The sequence below is a fragment of the Rhinopithecus bieti genome, unplaced genomic scaffold (assembly GCF_001698545.2).
Source record: "Rhinopithecus bieti isolate Rb0 unplaced genomic scaffold, ASM169854v2 scaffold_44948, whole genome shotgun sequence".
Classification (NCBI taxonomy): domain Eukaryota; kingdom Metazoa; phylum Chordata; class Mammalia; order Primates; family Cercopithecidae; genus Rhinopithecus; species Rhinopithecus bieti.
The window spans coordinates 703,796-725,960 of NW_016818762.1; the positions used below are offsets into that span (position 1 = coordinate 703,796).

Genomic DNA, 22,165 nt, shown 5'->3' on the forward strand with positions numbered 1-22,165 from the left:
TTTTAAAATAAAGTAATTTATAGAAAAGTTCAAAACAACAGCAGTGGCAGAAGCACTGTTATAGTTATTCAAAAATAATTATTTAATTCTTCAAAAATAATTATTCATAATTATTCATTATGAATAAACAATTATTCACTGTTTTATTATATCAAAACGTTGGGTTAGACTGGGTTATTCAGTATTAGGGATCGTATACTCTAATACTGTCATATATACCATTTATCATCTCCCTACCACACGTGGGAATGTAACTCCCATTCAGGTTGGGGCTCGTATGTATTTCCATTTCTGGATAACCCATGCAGGTGGAATCTCCATCCAAGTGAAGGTGTTTGCCGCTGACAACCCATCACAGAGCTCAGATTTCTATCTCTGTTGGACACCAGGTGGAGCCTTTGAGAAACCGTCTAACTAAAAACAACCCTAAACTGGCAAGATGATTTTTAGACTTACACTGATCTAGTTTGTCTTTTCTCCTTGGACCTAGGACTCCTGGTGTACCTTTTTCTGCTTAGTTCTGACTTGTAGCATCTTGTATCTGAGTTTTGTAACTCTAGGGGCCTCTTCTCTTGATGTTTGTTGATGGTGAACTACCTTATCTATCTCACCCTTGATTTCCAAACTTATATTTGCCTTTGTCCTCATGTACTGACGTTCGTCATGCCCCTCACTTCAGACCTATCCATCCTGGTGGTCAGTATATGAAACTATGAAGTGAGAGTAGGAAGAATAATGTCAGCCTATAATGTTGCCAGCCAGCCTTTTTCAAAGGCAATGGAGACACGGTCTCACCAGAGGGTGCTTTTGTCCCCCCAGGGGACATCTGATGATACCTGAAATTGATTTTGGCAGGGATTCGGGGTGAACTGGGGTGCTACTGATACCTAGTGGGCAGAGGCCAGGGATGTTGCTAAACATTCTAAAATGCACAGGATAACCCCTTACAACTTACTGTCAAGGTTAAAAAAACTGCAATTGAGGAAGTTGGATTTGGGGTCAAATTTACCTATATCTAAGTCTCTGACTCAATAAATTACCATCTTCCATTGCATGATACCTCTATTTTCTCACCCATTAAAGTAAGCTATTAAAATGTAATTGGTGAGTAAATAGAAAATATTTGCTTCTAAGTCCAACATTACTAATTTTACAATGATGGGAACAATAATTTTTGTTATTTTTGCAACTTACTGTATCTAGAGAGGCAGAAGCTCTCAGGTCAGGTAAAAATCCAACTTCCAGCAAGTGGAGCAGAAAAGTTTGATCCTTAATGCCATACACGCGGTCCAAGAACAGCACCATAGGTGCCTTGTGGTCAGGGCAGAAGTTGGCCGCCATATCTGGCTCACTGACCGACCCATCTGAAAGACACACAGAAAATGTAATTTCCCTTTTTCTATCTCCGGAGTCTCAAAAGGTAACACAGAGCTTGTCTGTCTACAGCTTGTTCTCCTTATAAGCGACAGGAAGTTTGGAAAAATACAGATGGAGCATCTGCAATCCAAAAATCTGAAACCTGAAACGTACCAATATCTGAAATTTTTGGGCACCAACATTATGCTCAATGGAGATGCTTCTCAGAGGATTGTGGATTTTCAGATTTGAGATATGCAACTGGTAAGTGTGGTGCAAAGATTCCAAAATCCAAAAACATCCAACACACTTTTAGTCCCAAGCATTTAGGATAACGAATACTCAACCTGTACAGTGCTGTGCTGAAGGCAGCTTGTACTTCGTTGAAAAGCCAGTTTAAAATTCTAGCCAGTTGTTAAACATGGCTCATTATTAAAAATTAGAATTTACAATTAAGTAGATATTTAAAAAAGGTAACAAATACTAGAACTCCTTACTTCCTAATTGTTTCACGGTGAACTATACTCTTGAGGTTTTCGGCATCAATTGTATTTGTGTGTTGGAAATACGATCTCATGGTGTGCCATGTCCATTCTCTTCCCAACTCTGTGTTCAGTGACATTACATTGGTAGCTTGAAATCGGCCATGGTGAGAATGCTTACGCTACAGAAATGGGCAAATGCTAGGATCAGGGCTTGATTTATTGCTTTGTTGATTTGAAACATAAGTAAGTGAGGGAGAAAACATTAATGAAGGCAGATTAAGTTTAATATGTCATGTCTGTAGTTCTTACATCATAAATAGAACAAACTTCAAGGATATCTTGTTGCAATATTTGGAAATAATCGTCTGATTTAGGTGAAATGTAGATCAGGTCATCCAAGAATTCTAACCTTAATTAAGAGGTTCGAAGGTGAAGTGGGGAAATACTATGAAGAAAATAGAAGCTGCTTGAGCTGGAGAGTAAAGACAGGATTTCGAGTGAGGACAGAAAACAATCTTCCTCTTCCTGTTTTGTTTACACTAAAAACTAGGAAAGAGGACCCCCAAACGAGCACGCTATGGCCACAGCATATTTAAACACTGTACTGGAAAGGTGTGGGACTTCATAAGGAACCCTGAGAGGCACAGAGATTAAGTCTGAGCCACCCCGGACCCTCGTCCTGCCCAGGAATCAGCGTCAGGCTCCAGAGCCAGAGAGAAGGGGCCTTCCAGACTGCAGGCTGTGGCCTCTCCTGCCCCGTGTACCAGGCGGAGCTGGGCCTGAAAGGCTGAGACTGACTTCCTCTCACACATGCCTGGTGTGGTGGGATATTAGTTAGTGTTTTGTGTTTGGGAAACACTGAGTTCAACATCTAATTTGCTTTATCTTAACGTTTTCTCAGAGACATTGTTTTACTGTGCTTATGCCATGTGATGTATTCTACAGCATTTCCTAAACTTATTTGACTCCAGGCTGCTTATTAATATGTACACCTATTAGTATCTCCCACAGAAACCTTCTGTGGAATATCAGTTTGGGAAACATGACAACAGTTCGAATCATACTTTTTCAATTCCTCCATGAGCCTGGATAATGGGTGGGGTGACTCAGAGAAACAACACTTCGGGGAGAGTGTAAGTTTTGCAAAGATAAGACTGACTGATGTCAAATGTCACAGGTAGCATTTGGGGAAAACAGTTTATGATCCTCAGCTAGGAGGCGTGTGACTGTGGCTGGAGAGACTGTGTGGGGGCCCGTCTGTCTGTGCTCCCCACTGCCTACACAAGCTGGGGGAGCCAGGGGAGAAGGAAAAGGGAGGCCGTGGGGAGAGCTTTTGCTTGTCCCATTCTGTCAGCCTCCCTCACAGGGTTGGCGTGCTCACAGGAGGACAGCGAGGTCTGTCTGTCCCTGTGGGACACAGGGACACTGTCTTGACACAGACGAGAGAGCGGACTGAAGTCATTACTTCCAAATTATTTCACTATGAACTATACTCGTGAGGTTTTTTGCATCAATTGCACTTGTGTGTTGGGAATACAATCGAATGTGCCATGTCCATTCTCTTCCCAGCTCTGTGTTCAGTGGCATCACACTGGTGGCTTGGCATTGGCCATGGCGAGAAAGTTTACACCATGGGAATGGGCAAACGCCAGGAGTTGGGACTTGATTTATCGTTTTGAGACCGCTTCTCGAGAAGACAAGAGAGCAGCTGGCTAGAGCCTAGAGGAGAAAACTCACCCCAGGAAAAGAGCAAGACACTTGCCCTGTGCAGCCTGCCCTGCGAGTCAGGGCCTGGGGGCCGTTGTGCTGGGGACAGAGTCCTGCCCGGAGCCAGTGGCTGCTTCAGCCTGCAGTCACTCCCCTTACCTTTGTTAAGGGAGGGCAGTTTCAAGGGGATGCTGATGATCCCAACCAGGTCTTCTGTGGGGACCAGGGAGCGCAGTATGGACCTGATGCGGATGGCTTCCCCCTTTCCTGTCTGGATGAGCTGGAAGAGAGGGTGGAGAATGACATGAGATAAGTGAGGTTCCCACATCTCGCTCCACCCCACCTCCAAACCTCTGGTAGTAAAATGGCTTCAGGGCAGGGGTCCATTTCCATGTTTCCCTAATTGCTACAGACACTTGTGGCCACAGGGAAAGAGGAGAGTGGTCTCTTGATTTTCCAGAAGAGGTGCTACTGAGGAAATAACTGACTGAAGAGGTTGCTAGATTCCTTTGCTGTTATTAAAGTGGCCATGAGGTTGTGATCAGGTCCCAGGAATAAGTACATGGCCTGGTGGTGGCTTCTCAGTGTGACTGCACTGCCGGAAGCTCTTGGTGGCCATGACAGAACTGTGGACAGTGTGGCCACAATGCGAGACTCTAGAATTCTGTTAAACGTAGAAATGGGTTATGAATTTAAATTTCTAAGAGTTTGATGAATGCTGGGGATGACAAGTGGGCAAAACGGGCATAGAGAATGTCAGAGAGAACTTGAGGTGCTCAGGGGCGTTATCCGGGCATGAACAGCCTGATCCACCCTGACACTGATGAACCAACCAGCACGCACAGGGGTGTGCATGCATATCCCCCTGCACATGCAGTCTCTGGCTGGGTGGAGCAGGCGTTCAGCTGGGAACTGAATGTCATAGCTCAGGGTCAGACAGTCCCCAGGTGGGTTGGATGGTATGCTGAGATACGATGCTTGGTGCCACCCGGGAAAGCAGAAGGCCTGCCCACCCACCCTGGTGCCACCTCCATCCCCAAGGGTAGAGAAGAGGTGGTTGGTGATGATGGCATCCTTCCCTCACCACTGACGGAGCAGGACCCACAGGAGGGGTCCTGAGAAGGGATGTATGCATGCGTATGTGTATATGCGTGTGTGTAAGGTGTTGGAGCAGAGAGGCAGGAAGGAAGGAAGAATGGGGCACCCAGATGGGGCTCTGGTGAGCTATCCCATGCCGCCTTCTTGAGAAGAAGCAAACTATAATGTGCTTTCTGATGTGATGAGAGGTGATCAGGAAAGCTAGGGTGTGAACACACAGGGGTTCCTGGCCCTCCCCGCCCCCGCCAAGACTATAGAACACGCTAGTGTTTTCTGGGCTCCCTTTCAAGTTTCCTGCATTTGCTTAAAGGCACAGAAATGGAAAAACAGGCCTACGCGGGTAAGGCTCCTTTATCATAGCAGGAATTGGAATCCTAGGAATTCAAATCAGCCTTCCTTATCAAGATTTAGAGTTGCTTTTCATAGGAAAAGCAGCTATTTCCTTTCTTATGATGTCAGACCTTATATGAAATAAGGCTTCTTCTTTCAGCCCTCAGCAGAGGTGAAAAAAGAAAGGAAAAGAACATACTTTTTAGTTCAAAACCAGAAGTCTGAGAAGACATCTCATAAAACAGAACCACCCTTTTGTGATGTCTGCAAAGCTCTACCTTTGGGGGAAAAAAATTAAACACCAACCACAGGAAGTCTGCCTTCCTGGGGCCTGACAAGCCACAGTCATCAGGGAAGGGATCTTCCACATGGAAAGTCCTGATGGCCATGATCCAGAATCAAGTTGCTCCCATTTTGACCAAATTGAGGCACGTCAAAACATGATTCTGGGAGGCTTTTGAAACAAACTGTGCAGAGGACATGCTCAACTAGTACCACAGAGAAATCACACAAGACAGGGATCTGCCCTGGAGCCCCTCCCTAGAAAGCAGCAGAGTCAGGTATCAGAGGTGGAAACTACTTTTGAAATTAGCTAAAAGGGACCTAGAAAAAGGCATGTTAGCAAATGCCAGAGACAGAGGAAGAAATGAGGTTCAGGAAATCTATAGTGTTCTTGGCGCAGGTTTCTCAAAGCTGTTCTCTGGAAGCTCTATCACTTACGTGCATTTCAGGAGCACAGCGGCCCAGTAGATCTATAAGGGCCGAATAAAATGACATGATTGCATTGCCCATATGCACGATTTCTTCTTCCTCTTCGTCGGCCTCCGTGCTGCTGAGAGAACCAACAGAGGGGAAGTGTGAGGAAGGCTGGCAGGCAGTGCCATGCTGGGAGACACAAGTACATTGATATGGAAGCACTCTGCTCTCCGTTCCCTTGGAACCTCATCTTCCTCTAGAAGTCCACAAAGTGGTTTCATTCATTAAGCTCGAGGAACCCAAATATTTGTCCATGACATTCACAGGATCCCATGAATCTTAAGGCATGAGTACCGACGTGAGCTGATCACAGACCATAACTCCTACCAACCTTTCAACCCCTTTTCCTCCCTGTGAGGGGATGATCCAGGGAAAGCACGCTGGACCAGGAGTCAGGAGGGCTCAGTCCCTGTCTTGGCTCTGTTGCTAATAAGCTATATGATCTTGGGTCTCAGTGTTTTTCTCATGTTGCTTGAGGAAGTGGGGAAAGCATATGTGTAGGGTCCTTTCCAGCTCTCCCAGGTCTGATGACAAAGAAAAAAGTCTAAAGAGTTTCTGCTGGGTTATACCCACTCTCTAGATTCCAGGGTCTCATCTAAAGGCTGTGATGAAGAAAGGGACATGATCATGAGACTTGATAAAGGGAAAGTAAGACAATCAGATAATCTACCAACTATATCCTTAACATTTAAATAACATTATAGTGCTCTTTCCACATTCTGCAGCTTGCATTTTTTTAAGAAGTCAAATCAAAACACTTCCTTAATTAGTTCTCATGTTTTCAGAAGAAGAAGTGGAGGCACGATCTGTTTTTACAAATGAGGTATGGGATGAGACACTGTGGGACAAAATACTGAAGGAAACATGCTGAAGTTAGACAAGGAGTAGAACCTTGGTCCAGGCCTTTGCCTCCTACCCCATGGTGATGCTACAGGGAGGCTAAGAGTTTGCCCACTTTGTGATTTCCAGCTGCGCTGAGCAGAGTAGAGAAAATGGAAGGGGTGAAGGTGATGCTGATCACTACGCTTACTGGGAGAGTCAAGACAACCCTGTGCTTGATGAAGTGTAAATGTTTTAGCTGTAACTGTGAAGAACACGTGCTTTCTCTATTACCTCCTAAATCATCCATAAACCAACAATATCTGAGAGCTCACCAATCGTATCTGTGCTGGAAGGCAACTCCTTTCACTTACACTTCTCTTTTGTATCCTTGAGAGGGGAGGTCAAGCGCGGGGTTCTCAGAGATCTTAATGGCACCCTGCATGGCCGCCAACAGTCCGTTTCCCCCCTCACCCCGCAGGGCCGGGCCGAAGCACTCTGGGCGTCTGATGAGCAGCTTGACCACGACGCTGGCATTTTCTTCCACACTTTCACCTAAGGGAGAAAGGCACTGTTTCCTTCTCAATGGAAAGCACAACCCCAGAATTGATCTCTAGTTGATGAGGCTGGGAGAACAGTATTTTGTTCAGCTTATCACCTACTCTTTTTTTGGTTTAGGTCAGTCCAGTGGGCAGTGGGAGTGGAGAAGGAACTAAGACATCTGTAACTGATTGTGGTTAGTTAGTTATAAACCCCACTCACTGCACTCGAACCAGCCTCATCTACTCTTAAGATTAGGAGTTGACACTGATGGAGAAAATGGTGGCTTTGATAAATTGGGTCAGGATCTGTTCATTTAAAGTATTAAGATCAACCATCACAGAACAGGTTTTTACTCTTCAGCTCAGGAGTTTGCACTGTAGAGATTATTTCCATATATTTAGGTCCTCAGAGGGCAGTTAATGAACTACTGAGTCTACCCTGGAATACTGATTCATTCACAAGTGACTTAGCGAACAGAAGAACTTTACATCTTTATTACCTCAGCGAGGGCATATGCAAATCTACTTCCTTCCTTGAAAGGAGGTAAGATGGTTACTCGAGCTGGTGTGCTTCAATTAACGTTTGGGGAAGTGACATATCAGCTTCTGATTCTGTTACCCTCATACTCTCACAGAGTCTAATACCTACCCTAGGACAGCCAGGTTTGTATGGATAGACTTCAGGTCATTTCTGGAATCATGTATCCAGATGAAGAATCTGCTTGGTAAAGTTTTATTGGTTACTCCTAAACTCGCTCTGTGGGAAGGCAGAGGTTGGAGAATTGTATTCTGTGGCATTTGTTTTTGGATGAACCAGATAACGAAGAAAGCGTCTCATTCCCTGATAAAGTGATTAAGGATAGCCATTCTTTTTTTTTTTTTTAATTATACTTTAAGTTCTAGGGTACCTGTGCACAATGTACAGGTTTGTTACATATGTATGTCTGTGCCATGTTGGTGTGCTGCACCCACTAACTCGTCCTTTCCAGTAGGTATATCTCCTAACGCTATCCCTTCCCCAGCCCCCCCACCCCACGACAGACCCTGGTGTGTGATGTTCCCCATCCTGTGTCCAAGTGTTCTCATTGTTAATTCCCACCTATGAGTGAGAACATGCAGTGTTTGGTTTTCTGTCCTTGCGATAGTTTGCTCACGTGTCTGTTGGCTGCATAAATGTCTTCTTTTGAGAAGTGTCTGTTCATATCCTTCGCCCGCTTTTTGATGGGGTTGATTTTTTCTTGTACATTTGTTTAAGTTCTTTGTAGATTCTGGATATTAGCCCTTTGTCAAATATTTTATTCTCAATAAAAAAATATACCTCTGTCTCAGATGAAATCCTAATTTGTATCTGAGAATTCATCTCTGAGCCAAGACTCAAGGGCGAGACTTTTTTCATGTCGTGTTAGCTAAAGCCTAAAGAAAAACTTCTCTACAGAATCATAAGAGGTACCTCATTTGTGTCTGAGAATTTATCCCTGAACCCAGTACTCAAAGGCAAGACTTTTTGATGTTATATATTGCAAGCTTGAAGAAAAACTTTTCTACAGAATCATAGGGTATTTCCCGGAGAACTGAGAGATAACAGAGGTTACAATGTGATACGCTGTTGTTTTATTTATTCTTGTGCAAAAAATTACCTCAAATATTGGCAGGCTAGAACAATCAATGTTATCTCGCAGTATTTATACAGGCCAGGGATTTTGAAGTGGCTAAGCTAGGTGGTCCTGCCTTGCGATCTCCCATGAGGTGGCAGCTGCCGTCTTCCGAAAGCCTGTCTGGGACTGGAGCATCAGCTTCCACGTTCACTCACACAGCTGTTGGCAAGAGGCCTCAGCTGCATACTGGATGTTGCGTGGAGGCCTCAGTTGCACACTGGGTGTTGGGTGGAGGCCTCAGTTTCTTACCATGTTGACCTCTCCACAAGGCTGCTTGAGTGTTCTCATGATGTGGCAGCTGGCTTCCCACAGAGCAAATGATCCAGAAGGACAGTAAAGCAGAAGCCAAGCTGCCTTTAACAACCTGGTCACTTATTGTCACTCTGTTATATCCTATTCATTAGAAGTGAGTCACTAAGTCCAGCTCACATGTAAAGGGAGAATTAGGCTCTGTATTTTGGAGGGAAGAGCATCAAAGAATTTATAGACATATTTTGAAACCATCTTAGCAGTTTAAGTTCTATTTAATAAAACATTTTATGAATCAACTTAGAAGTGTTGGGAGTAAAGCATTTTTTTAAAGAGACAGGGTCTAGGGTCTGGCTCTGTCACCCAGGCTGGAGTGCTGTGGCGTGATCTCAGCTCAGTGCAGCCTCACCCTCTAGGGTTCAAATGATCCTCCCACCTGAGCCTCTTGAGTAGCTGAGACTACAGGCACATGCTACCACAACTGGCTAACTGCTATTGTTGTATTTTTTTGTAAAAACCGGGTTTCACCATGTTGCCTAGGCTGGTCTCAAACTCCTGGACTCAAGGAATCCTGCCTTGGCCTCCCAAAGTGCTGGGATTATAGGCATGAGCCACCACATCCTGGCAGAGCATCTGAATGAGAACCCAGAAAAATCTAACTTCTTGTTCCAGCTTTTTAGTTCATCACTGTGTGAGTACGCACACTGCACAATCTCACTGGGTCTTTCCCCTCTTCAGATACGCATGCTCCATCTGGTTTTAGAGTGACTCTGTTAGTCTAACTCAGATGCAGAGATTTCTCCCATTATGCTCAGAGGAATGGGGATGGGGTGAGGTGGCAGATGAGCTTGCTGTCTGAATGCTTGAAATTAACTCAGGCTCACCTCTCACACTACACTCAATCTTGAACATACCGAATGTGTCTCACAGCCCTGAAGAGTCTACCTCAGACCGCAGGTGCAGTCCTGTCCTAGAACTTGGCTTGCTGACATCCTCTTTTATCACTCAAGCTTTTGCACTGTGGGCAAAATCCAAGATTGTAAGCACGTACCACTCTAAGTTTTAGAATTGTGTAGCTCCATCCAGAAAAAATGTTATTAAACTGAATTTAAACAGCTAATCAGCTTCCATTCATGGTTTTACAGCTCGATCCTTCAAGAGTCTAAAATTTGTGTAAAGAACTTTGTCTTCGAGTTCTATCCAATGTATCACACATCCAAAAACAATCGGTTTTTATGAAACCAGAATCCATGTGAAGAAAATTCTCAGGAGATACTAAAAGGGTAAAATTATCATAATAACGGGATGGTGGAAAGAATCAACATATTCTGGAAAAAGAGAAACCAAAGAGAGCTTGAGAGACACTGCACAGTTTGTAGAAGACCTCAGAAAAGGCTATGATGCCGAGTGCTGTGCCCATGCTCTCCTACCAGTTGGGCCTACCATTTATACCTAATATAGTCTACTCACAGGAGGGACCCTTACAGAAAAGCACCAGGAGAATCTACATTGTTAAAAGCCAGTGGTTTCAGAGATAGATGTATCTCACAGTTCACTACCTTTGAATGGTTTTGGCCTCCAGTACTTATCAGGTAGCACATACATCAGCCCTCTCAGTTGTAATTTCTCACTACAAGAATAATAAAGCGAAAACATTGACGTTTTAAATATAAAAAATGGAGGAAAAAACCCAACTCTGTTAATCAAACTTATTTAAATACTATACTCAGATTCTTTCAGTTACCTGGTGGAAATGCTTGTGGGGCAGTCACCGATTTTACCAGCATGTTGAATGCAACTTAGCTTTCCCCACAGTGATTGGTATCATGAAGTTGGTGGGATATAAAACCACAATACGCAGAGGTTGAAAAATCAGACTGTGAGTTCTACATTGAGCTTTCGATTGAAATTCATTTGCCCAATTAGCCTTATTTTATTCGAGTCTCAGGCCTTCAGAACTGAACTAATTGGGTCTGTTCCTGCAAGTGACCCAGGAAGCCAGCCCTTGATTACTGAATTGTGGACATCTGCGGAGAATGCAGAGCACACTCTAAGAGGAAGGAGCTGAAGTGTAACCATTGCTGCTAATTAGACACGGGACCAACCAAAAGAATTTCCAAAGGCTTCCCAAGGCAGAGAGGATGGCATGATTAGGAAGGAGAGGCAGTCTCTTCCCAATTACCTGTAGCTCAGCAAGCTTGACTGCTAACAAATCCAATGTGGTAAAGCTAGATACTGACCTGGAGGGCATTTTTCAAGAGGGAAGAGAGAGACTTGAGGTAAATCAGTCTTGCCCAAGGGCTTGCAGCAATGCTTTTTGCTTGAGTTCTAATATGAATAATGAGCTTAATAACAGCATGAATGTTCACAGTGCCTTTCTTCAAAGGCTTCAATACTGTCTTCATGTTACTATTTTCTTTTCAATACTTCTGAACAGTTGGATGGAAATGGAAATGATTCTCCCCGTTTTACCCTGGTAAAACACTCATACTCACCACGGGGACAGTTAGCAGGGATACAATTATTTAATCTTCAGCCCATCACTTTTCTCACTCTCTCTGTTCTAATTCTAGTTTCTGTTTTAAAGTTCCATTGTCTGGAACACTGTTCTTCTTCCCATTCTTCTGATGTAAACCTTCAACTTAGGTAACTCCATTTCATCCTCCAGGAGGAGCTTAAACATGGGAACCCCAGAGGACCCATTGCTCTCAAACATCCTGTCCTCTTCCTTTGTGCCTGCTTTCCCTGTAAGACTGTACATGCCATAAGAACAGGACCCTATGTCTGAATTATCTAACACTGTGTGCTCAAGGGTCTTCCTAACATCTGGCATATCACAGGCATTCAAAGAATATATTTTTTCAGTAAGTCAATAGACTTCATTGAGACTCAAGGTAGAGACTTGAAATGACTGGATGGAAAACCAAAGGTGGCTACCCATTGTTGCATTACAAAATTATCAGCCTCTGTTTACAAGAGCCTGCATCATCTACTACCTCAGATTTCAATTAGTCCTAAAGAAAAGAAACATATTCTCAATCAAGTCCCACCTCAGTAAGAGAGAACACAGGGCTCCAGCATGAATGAATGTACTCACACTCATTTAATTAATTTAGAGAATCAGAGGGGCAGGATAATGGCCAGGATCCAACACCTCCTTTTGCTAAATGCCATCTTTGATAGGGTGCCAGGCAACTTGTATGAACTAAGTATGGTATGTCCAAATAGTAAGGACATACCATCTTCTTTTTAGGGCCTTCCAGCCTGGGAAGGGATTAACTGGAGATGTGTCTATGAACCACTGTGATAGCACAGAGAGCAAACCAGGAATTGTTTGCCCATTTACTAATGAATTCAACTATCCATTGAGTCCACACTACACGCTAGTAACTGATCTAGAGACAGCAGACAAGTAGTGACAAGGACAGTCAAGCCTGAATCCCGGAATGAGACTAGTGGAACAGGACTACCCCAGCAGACCTGTGGACCTGCAGCAGAGCTTTCCTACCACCTTGCAGATATGTAAGAAATAAATGCTTATTATTTTATGCCTTTGAGATTATGAAGTTATTATGTAGCAGATATGGGCTGATATAAGAGAGTAGAAGGAGGGAATTCAGTTCCTATGCAACTTAGAGTGGCCCAGGTATAAGATAATAACAACTTGGGAGTAGAAAGTGGCCAGTGGAGATGGAGAGAAGATAGATTTCCAATATCTTTTAGATGCTGAATCAACAGAACTTGCTGATGAACTGAATGTGGGAATAAGGAAAAAAGTTGATTTAAGGATGCTCTCTAGACTTAGTCTGAGTATCTGAAAAGTTGGTGGAGCTAGTTAAGGAGATGGAGAATCCTCACGGAAGAACAGGTTTTGGGTGGTAATTACATACTCAGCTTTGAGACGTACAAAATGTAAGATGCATATGAGACCTCCAAGTAGAAATATCAAGTAGATAACCAGGATATACAAGTCTGGGGCTCAGGGAAGAGGACAAAGCTGGCAAAATACATTTGGGGATCATCAGTGTATGCATGGAATTCAAAGCCAAGGGACTGCATGAAATCATGCCAGGGTGGATGGTGCAGTAGTAGCCCAGATATTCTGAAGACCAGTATTTAATCACAGAATTGTGCTAAAATTTTCCCACGTGTCTAGAGTTTGGGTCTATGTGGGTTTTTCATGAAATATGCCAAATAAAAATTGAATGCAATAGAAACCTGGAGTCAGAAATGAGGTGTGCTCTGACAAAATACAGGCATTCTCAACAAGATGATGAAAATCAGCCTTTGCTGAGCACAAAGGTCATAATACTGCCATTCTGTGTGAATAATGTTGATGAAGCAGGGTTTTTTTTGTTTCATTCAGCTTAATTCCATAGTTTTATTGAAGTATCAGGCTTCGTTTACTACTCTTATCCATGAAATGGTTGATGAGACCCACATACATATATTAAGTAGGTTCTGGACTTTTTTTTTTTTTACTTTTATTTTTTAAATTGACAAGGTTCTGGACTTTTGAGTCCACTGCCAAGATACTCAGTTACCACTACCGCTGGAATCCCACAGGGGCCTTGGAGGCAAGCTGCTGAGAAATTTGCTCAGTGTGAAAAGAATGTAGTTGACATCCCTTCACCCCAGCCAGCTTTCCTCATTCTGGTGCTCTGGGCCTAGGTTTGCCACTGGCTTCTTTATTTGAGGAATTTATTTTCTATTACTGGTAGCGTTTTGACTGTCTACTTATTTCTGGACTTTCATGCTGTTTCACTTTGAATTTTTACAGATGGAGGCACATTTCCTTGCCTCTGTCACTATAAGCCCTTTACCTGTCTGATAGATTTCCTTTCCTGTTCTCAGGTGTAAAGATTCCAGGAAGTCCAGTGGGAGAATGAAGAAGGTGGGGTATATGCAAGATTGTACGAGCTTTATACTATGGCTTGAATGATGGTGCACCTCCAAAATTTATGTTGAAACTTAATCCCTAATGCAACAGTGTGTTAGGCCATTCTTGCATTGCCATAAAGAAATGCCTGAGACTGAGTAATTTATAAAGAAAAGAGGGTTAGGCTGGGCGTGGTGGCTTATGCGTTTAATCCCAGCACTTTGGGAGGCTGAGGCGGGTGGATCACGAGGTCAGGAGATCGAGACCATCCTGGTTAACATGGTGAAACCCCATCTCTACTAAAAATACAAAACATTAGCTGGGCATGGTGGCAGGCGCCTGCAGTCCCAGCTACTCGGGAGGCTGAGGCAGGAGAATGGTGTGAACCTGGGAGGCGGAGCTTCCAGTGAGCTGAGATCACACCACTGCACTCCAGCCTGGGCGACAGAGCGAGACTCCGTCTCAAAAGGAAAGAAAAAAAGAAAAAGAAAAGAGGTTTAATTGGCTCACTGTTTCTGCTGGCTGTACAGGAAACATGGTGCCAGCAACCACTTGGTTTCTGGTGAGGCCTTGGGAAGTTTTTACTCAGGGCAGAAGGTGAAGGGGGAGCAGGTGTCTCACATACAGAGAAGGAGAGAAAGAGTGGGAGGAAGGTACCACACACTTAAGCAACCAGAGCTTATGAGAACTCACTAGTGTGAGGACAGCACCAAGCCAAGAGGCATCTGCCCCCGTGATCCAAACACCTCCCACCAGGCCCCACCTCCAACATTAGGGATGACAATTCAACATGAGATTCAGAGGAGACAACATCCAAACCACAGTAAACAGTATTACAAAGTATGGCCTTTGGGTGGGCAAAGGATATGAACAGACACTTCTCAAAAGAAGACATTTATGCAGCCAACAGACACATGAAAAAATGCTCATCATCACTGGTCATCAGAGAAATGCAAATTAAAATCACAATGAGATACCATCTCACACCAGTTAGAATGACGATCATTAAAAAGTCAGGAAACAACAGGTGCTGGAGAGGACGTGGAGAAATAGGAACACTTTTACACTGTTGGTGGGACTGTAAACTAGTTCAACCATTGTGGAAGACAGTGTGGCAATTCCTCAAGGATCTAGAACCAGAAATACCATTTGACCCAACAATCCCATTACTGGGGATATACCCAAAGGATTATAAATCATGCTGCTATAAAGACACATGCACATGTGTTTATTGCTACACTATTCACAATAGCAAAGACTTGGAACCAACCCAAATGTCCATCAGTGATAGACTGGATTAAGAAAATGTGGCACATATACACCATGGAATAGTATGCAGCCATGAAAAAGGATGAGTTCATGTCCTTTGTAGGGACATGGATGCAGCTGGAAACCATCATTCTGAGCAAACTATCACAAGGACAGAAAACCGAACACCGCACGTTCTCACTCATAGGTGGGAACTGAACAATGAGAACACTTGGACACAGGATGGGAAACATCACAAACCAGGGCCTGTTGTGGGGTGGGGGAGGGGATAGGGATAACATTAGGAGAAATACCTAATGTAAATGACGAGTTGACGGGTGCAGCACATCAACATGGCACATGTATACATATGTAACAAACCTGCATGTTGTGCACATGTACCCTAGAACTTAAAGCATAATTAAAAAGAAAAAAAAAAGAAGTGTGGACTTTGGGAGGTGATTAAGTTATAAGGATCTCTGCCCACATGAGTGGGATTAGTACACTTATACAAGGGTTTAAAATTGAAGGGATATTCTCTTGCCCTTCAACTGATTCTGCCATGTGAGTACACAGTGTTCCTCCTCTCCAGAGGATGCAGCAACATGGTACTATCTTGGAAGCAGACAGCAGCCCTCCCAGACATCAATCTTTACTGGTGCCTTGTTCTTGAACTTCCCAGTCTTCATAGCTGTGAGAAATAAATTTCTGTCTTTATAAATTATCCAGTCTCAGGTTATTTTGTTACTGCAGTATAAATGGACTAAGATACCTTATAGTTAGTACAAAGGTATAACATAGATGTTAAGAATCCAACTGCACCGGCTAATTTTTTTTTGTATTTTTAGTAGAGACGGGGTTATAAAAAAAAAAAAAAAAAAAAAAAAAAAAAAAGAATCCAACTGCAACTAGCCATATCTCAAATGTACCTTATATTCTACCTTCTTATCACTCTAGCATGATGTGTCTCCTGAGTACAACATTGCGATGTTGTTCCTGTTTGTCTTAAAATGTTATTTAAATCTTTTGCCACTGGTTAATTTTTCAAGAGTTTGCCGAATCTTTTCAACTGTTTTATAAATTTGAGAACAAAACTATGTCTCACACATTTAGCCCTAACCATGCCTAGTCTAGTACCAATCACACTGAAGAATGGTTAACATGCCCTTTCTGACTCTAAAAACATGAACACAAGGGCAGAAATAAACCAGATGATTCTTAAGTGTCTACACCTTATATACCCTTCAAAGCTGAGATGACACTTTGTACTCTCAACCCAAAAAGATGTATGTCTCCCAGCACAACAGTCTATCCATATGCTCCCCCTATAGGACTCTGTTAAACTATATCCATTTATTTCAAGATGTTATTCAACACTTGTCTTCTTCCTTATGCATCCCTTGACTAATTCTACCAGATTCCAACAAACACCATCATTTTGGCATGCCAACAGTCCCATGTGTCACTATGTAGGTAGGTGTGGTTGATTATAAAGTTTTTAGTAATGATTCCACACATGTTTCTGACCACTGTACTTGGGTTTTCTCTGCTTCTTGCTTTGAGTTGCAGGAAGTGACTTCTGGGCAGGACTTCTAAAGCATCACGTTTCATGGCCCCTCATAGACTCTTCACATGTCACATGATGGATGCCCAAGTTATGCCCGCTGATAATAAATCTACCTAGGAAAGCAGATTCAGCAAAACTAGGAGACATTATGTTCCTTAAACTAAGTTCATAGTCTGGGGAAGATATTGCTGTAACTCTCCAAGGACGCTAAGAAAACACAGAATAACTTTTCCATTTTCTTGTGGATAGGAAATCTTTTCCTTCTCAGAATCTACAATAGGAAGGGATTAATCTCAGACACCCAAACATATCTGTGCTTAGCCTGGCTACAGTGTTTGCAACCGCCAGGAAAATAGAAGCTTATCGACTTCATTACTTTCAGAGTTAAACACAACCCAAAAATTCTCAACAGCTAATAAAAATAAAGAGAAGCAAATTACATGCCTTAAAACATTTTCTTAAAGACAAATATTTAAGAAGATTTACTACAAACATTAAGAAATAATAGTAAAATAATGTTAGAAAGAGTTTTCTCATTCCATTATTTTGATATACTAAAAGTTTTGATTTGGCTTAACATTTTAAAATTAGCACCAAACAGTGATTAAATAATACGACAATTTTTGACAAGCTCAAAGGAGAAAATGTTGTTTTTCCTTGTTCATTAGGGAGACAGGAAGACAATAGTATACAACGGTTCATAAAGTTTGGCCTCTGGAATCAAACTGCTTGATTCAATTTCTGGCTTTACTTTCTATTACCTATGAGACTCTGGGCAAGGTATTTAATCTAAGCTTCAGGGTCTTCATCTATAAGATGAAGATAATTGCATCCACTTGTTGTGGTCTGAATATTTGTGTCCCCCGACCCTCCAAAATTCATGTTGAAATCCTAACTGTTAAGGTGACAATATTAGGCAGTAGGGCCTTTGGTGGGTGATTAAGTCATAAGGGCAGAGCCCTCATGAATGGGATTTGTGCCATTATAAAAGAGGCCCCAGAGAGCTGCCTTGCCTCTTCCACCATGTGAGAACACAGTGAGAAGGCACCATCTATGAACCAGAAACCTCACCAGACACTGAATCTGCCAGTACCTTGGTCCTGGACTTCCCAGCTTTCAGAAGTGTAAGAAACAAATTTATGTTGTTTATAAGCTACCTTGTCTATGGTATTTTGTTACGGCAACCTGAACAGCCTAAGATGCTTCCCTCATTGGATTGTCGTATAATTTATGTTAATATATGTAAAAGTGTTTGGAACAGTGCCTGGCACATGGTAAACGCTCAGTAAGTGTTAGCTGTTATCATCCTAACCACAATCCTCGCCACCCGCATCATCACTCACCATCATTCACCACTCACCCTTACAATCCTGTATGACCATGCACCATCCAACCATCATATCCCATCATCACCATCATCATCACCCACCACCATCACCATGTCTACCTTCACTAACCACCACCCACCTCAATCACCCTACAACTCACTATAGCCACTGACCGACTATCATATTCCACTATCACTAGCATCATCACCATTCATCACCCACTATCACAGCTCCCACTACCACTCACCATTACCCACCATGAACACCCCTACCACCCACCATCGTCTACCACACCCACCATGAATGCTCCCGTCATCTGCCACGATTCCTTATATCACTTTGATCTTTCGTTGCAGAGCAGAGGTCACAAAAGTATCCAGAAAGTCCTTTTGAATCACTTTTAGACAGAAGGACTTATAAAGGGCTTCGAGATCCCAAAGAAATCTATTTGTTACAGTTTTCCCATTTCAAATGCCCTACCACTCTCACAAAGGTCATGAACAACAACTATCATAACGACAAGTTTATAAGGTTTCCGGCACTGGGCTGATCTGAGTTTTCCAGGGATTATTTCATTTAAGCCTCACAACTCTGTGAGGCATACATTATTATCATCTCTGTTTTACATAAAAAAAAGCACTGAGGTTAGGTATTTTGACTAACTTGCTTAAATTCACACAACTAGCCAATGATAGAGCCAAATTTGAACCCAAGATACTCCATTCTCCAGCCCAAACTCCTCTGTAACATTCTGTTGTGATTGAGCCACTATTCCTCTTCCTAAGTATTCAGAAATATTCTCATTTTTCTTTTTCATACTCTCCATATTTTTTTTTCATGCCTTTGCCTGTGGCAACCTACTGTGAAGCATTTGAGCTACCGATGGACTGCAAATCTACTTAGTTCTAATCTGTTGATTGACGGATTTCTATCCTATAAATTCAATTAAGGGTATCTCTATATGGGTATCGTACACAGAAAAATCAATACAATGTGACCCAAGCCAAGCTTATTACTTTCCATCTCAAATCATTTTGCTTCTTCTGACATCTTTCTTTCTTTCTCTCTACCCTCAAATCTCTAAGCTTCAATGTGACCTCTGTACCTCTGTTCCTTTTCTCTCAACATACCTAGGCTCCGCCATCAACATCACCATTCAGTCCTTGATACAGTTTGGATATTTGTCCCTGCCCAAATCTCATGTTGAACTGTCATCCCCAATGCTGGAGGTGGGGCCCGGTGGGAGGTGTTTGAATTGTGGGGGCAGATGCCTCACGGCGTGGTGCCGTCTTCACGATAGTGAGTTCTTCAGAGATTGTGGGGAAAAGAAAGAGAGATCAGACTATTACTGTGTCTATATAGAAAGAAGTAGACATAAGAGACTCCATTTTGTTCTGTATTTGAGATTCTGTTAATCTGTGACCCTACCCCCAACCTTGTCCTTGCAACATACATGTGCTGTAGTGACTCAAGGTTTAACGGATTTTGGGCTGTGCAGGGTGTGCTTTGTTAAACAAGTGCCTGAAGGCAGTGTGCTTGTGAAAAGTCATCAACATTCTCTTAATCTCAAGTACCCAGGGACACGTACACTGCCAAAGGTCACAGGGACCTCTGCCTAGGAAAGCTAGGTATTGTCCAAAGTTTCTCCCCATGTGATAGTCTGAAATATGGCCTCGTGGGAAGGGAAAGACCTAATCGTCCCCCAGCCTGACATCCGTGAAGGGTCTGTGCTGAGGAGGACTAGTATAAGAGGAAAGGCGGCCTCTTGGTAGTTGAGATAGGGAAAAGCATCTGTCTCCTGCCCCTCCCTGAAAATGGAACATCTCTGTGTAAAACCCGATTGTAAGTTCTGTTTACTGAGAAAGGAGAAAACCGCCTTAGGGCAAAAGGTGGGACTTGCTAGCACAATGCTGCTCTTTATGCACTAAAAAGTTTATGGAGATGTTTGCATATGCGTATCTACGCACAGCACTTTTCCTTAAACTTATGTCACAGAGATCTTTATTCATGTCTTACTGATGACCTTCTCCCTACGATGATCCTATTATCCTGCTACTTCCCTTTTTCTAAGATGGTAAAGATAATTATCAATAAATACTGAGGGAACTCAGAGACCGGTGCCGGCGTGGGTCCTCTGTATGCTGAGCACCGGTCCCCTGGGCCCACTTTTTCTTTCTCTATACTTTGTCTCTGTGTCTCATTTCTTTTCTCAAGTCTCTCGTTCCACCTAACAAATGCAGGCCCACACGTGTGTAGGGGCAGGCCACCCCTTCAGAGATCTGGCCATTTAAAAGTGTGTGGCACCTCCTCCTTGCCCTACGCCTGCTTTTACCACATGATGTGCCTATTTCCCCTTTACCTTCTGCAATAATTGAAATCTCCTGGAGGCTTCACCAGAAGCCAAGCAGATGCTAGCACCATGCTTCCTGTAAAGCCTGCAGAACCACAAGCCAATTAAACTTCTTTTATTAATAAATCACCCAGTTTCAGGTTTTTATTTTTATAGCAATGCAAGAATGGCCTCATACTGAAAATTTGTATCAAAGAGTGGGGTATTGCATAAGACACCTGAATATGTGGAAGCAGCTTCAGAATTGAGTAGGCAGCAGAGACTGAAAGCGTTTGAAGTGCTCAGAAGAAAATGACAGAAAGTTTGAACTTCTTGAAGACTAGTGAAATGGTTGTGACCAAAGTGCTGACAGTGAAGTCCAAGCTGCTGAGGTCTCAGATGGAAATGAGGAACTTATTTGGAACTGGAGCAAAGATCATGCAAATTATGCATTAGCAAAGAACTTGGCTGCATTGTGTTCACGCCTTAGGGATTGGTGGAAGTTTGAACTTGAGAGTGATGACCTAGGGTATCCTGGTGGAAGACACTTCTAAGCAGCAAAGTGTTCAAGAAGTGGCATGGCTGCTTCTAACAACCTGTGTTCAGATGTGAGAATGAAGAAATGACTTAAAGTTGGAAATTTATTTAAACAAGAACAGAGTGTAAAAGTTTGGAAAATTTGTGCCTGGCCATGTGGCAGAGAAAGAAGCAGCTTTTTCAGAAGAGGAAATCAAGTGGCAGGTAGAGCAACTACTTACTAGAGATATGTGCATGACTAAAAAGGAGCCAAGCGCTAATATCCAAGACAGTGAGGAAAAGGCCTCAAAGGCATTTCAGAGACCTTCACGGCAGCCCCACCCATCACAGGCCCAGAGGCTTAGGAGGGAAGAATTAATTTGTGGGCCAGGCCCAGGGCAGCCTCATGACATTGCTCCCCATATATCCTGGCTGCTCCAACTCTATCTGTGGCTCAAATGGGCCTAGCTATAGCTCAGGCTGCAGCTTTGGAGAACACAAGCCATAACTCTTGGCAGCTTCCATGTAGTGTTAAGCCTATAGGTATGCAAAATGCAACAGTGGAGAACACTTGTCAGCCTCCACCTAGATTTCAGAGGATGTATGGAAAAGCCTGGGTCCCCAGGCAGTATCCTGCTGCAGGGGTGGAGCCCCACAGAATACCTCTACTAGGGCAGTACAGAGGGGAAATATGGGGTTGGAGGCTCCATGCAGAGTCCCTCCTGGGGTACTGCCTAGTGGAGCTATGGGGAGGGGCTACCACTCTCCAGACCCCAGGATGGTAGATTCACTGGCATGCCTATAGTCCCAGCTACTTGAAAGGCTGAGATGGGAGGATTGCTTGAGCCTGGGAGGTTGAGGCTGCAGTGAGCTGAGATTGTACCACTGCACTCCAGCCTGGGTGACAGACCGAGACCTTATCTCAAAACAAACAAACAAACAAACAAACAAACAAAAGGTATGGCACCTCCAGCCTCTCCACTCTCTCCCTCTTCTTCCTGCTTTCACCATGAGACATGCCCATTCCATCTTTGCCTTCTGCCATGATTGGAAGCTCCCTGAGGCTTTACTGGAAGTGTAGTAGATACCAGCACCATGCTTCCTATAAAGCCTGCAGAATTGTAAGCCAATTAAACTTCTTTTCTTAATAAATTATCAAGTCTCAGGTATTTATTTATAGCAATGCAAGAATGGCCTAATACAGTCCTATGAATTCCACCTCTGTAATTTGTTTGAAATGTATCTCTTCCACTCCCTTTTACCAACACCCTAATAATTTATAAACTCATTATTCTAACCTG

The 22,165-nt window shown here is 43.2% G+C and overlaps 1 protein-coding gene across 1 annotated transcript in view; it reads right to left on the bottom strand.

The window, feature by feature from the left end:
- Positions 1–22,165, bottom strand: part of RYR3 (ryanodine receptor 3) — a 580,605-nt gene that overhangs the window by 149,848 nt on the left and 408,592 nt on the right. Inside the window, exons 44-47 of the mRNA XM_017857433.1 lie at positions 6,926–7,106; positions 5,697–5,808; positions 3,708–3,828; positions 1,195–1,364 (exon numbers count right to left, since the gene is read on the bottom strand). Coding sequence (XP_017712922.1) covers positions 1,195–1,364; positions 3,708–3,828; positions 5,697–5,808; positions 6,926–7,106 — 584 coding nt within the window. The remainder of the gene's footprint in view (positions 1–1,194; positions 1,365–3,707; positions 3,829–5,696; positions 5,809–6,925; positions 7,107–22,165) is intronic.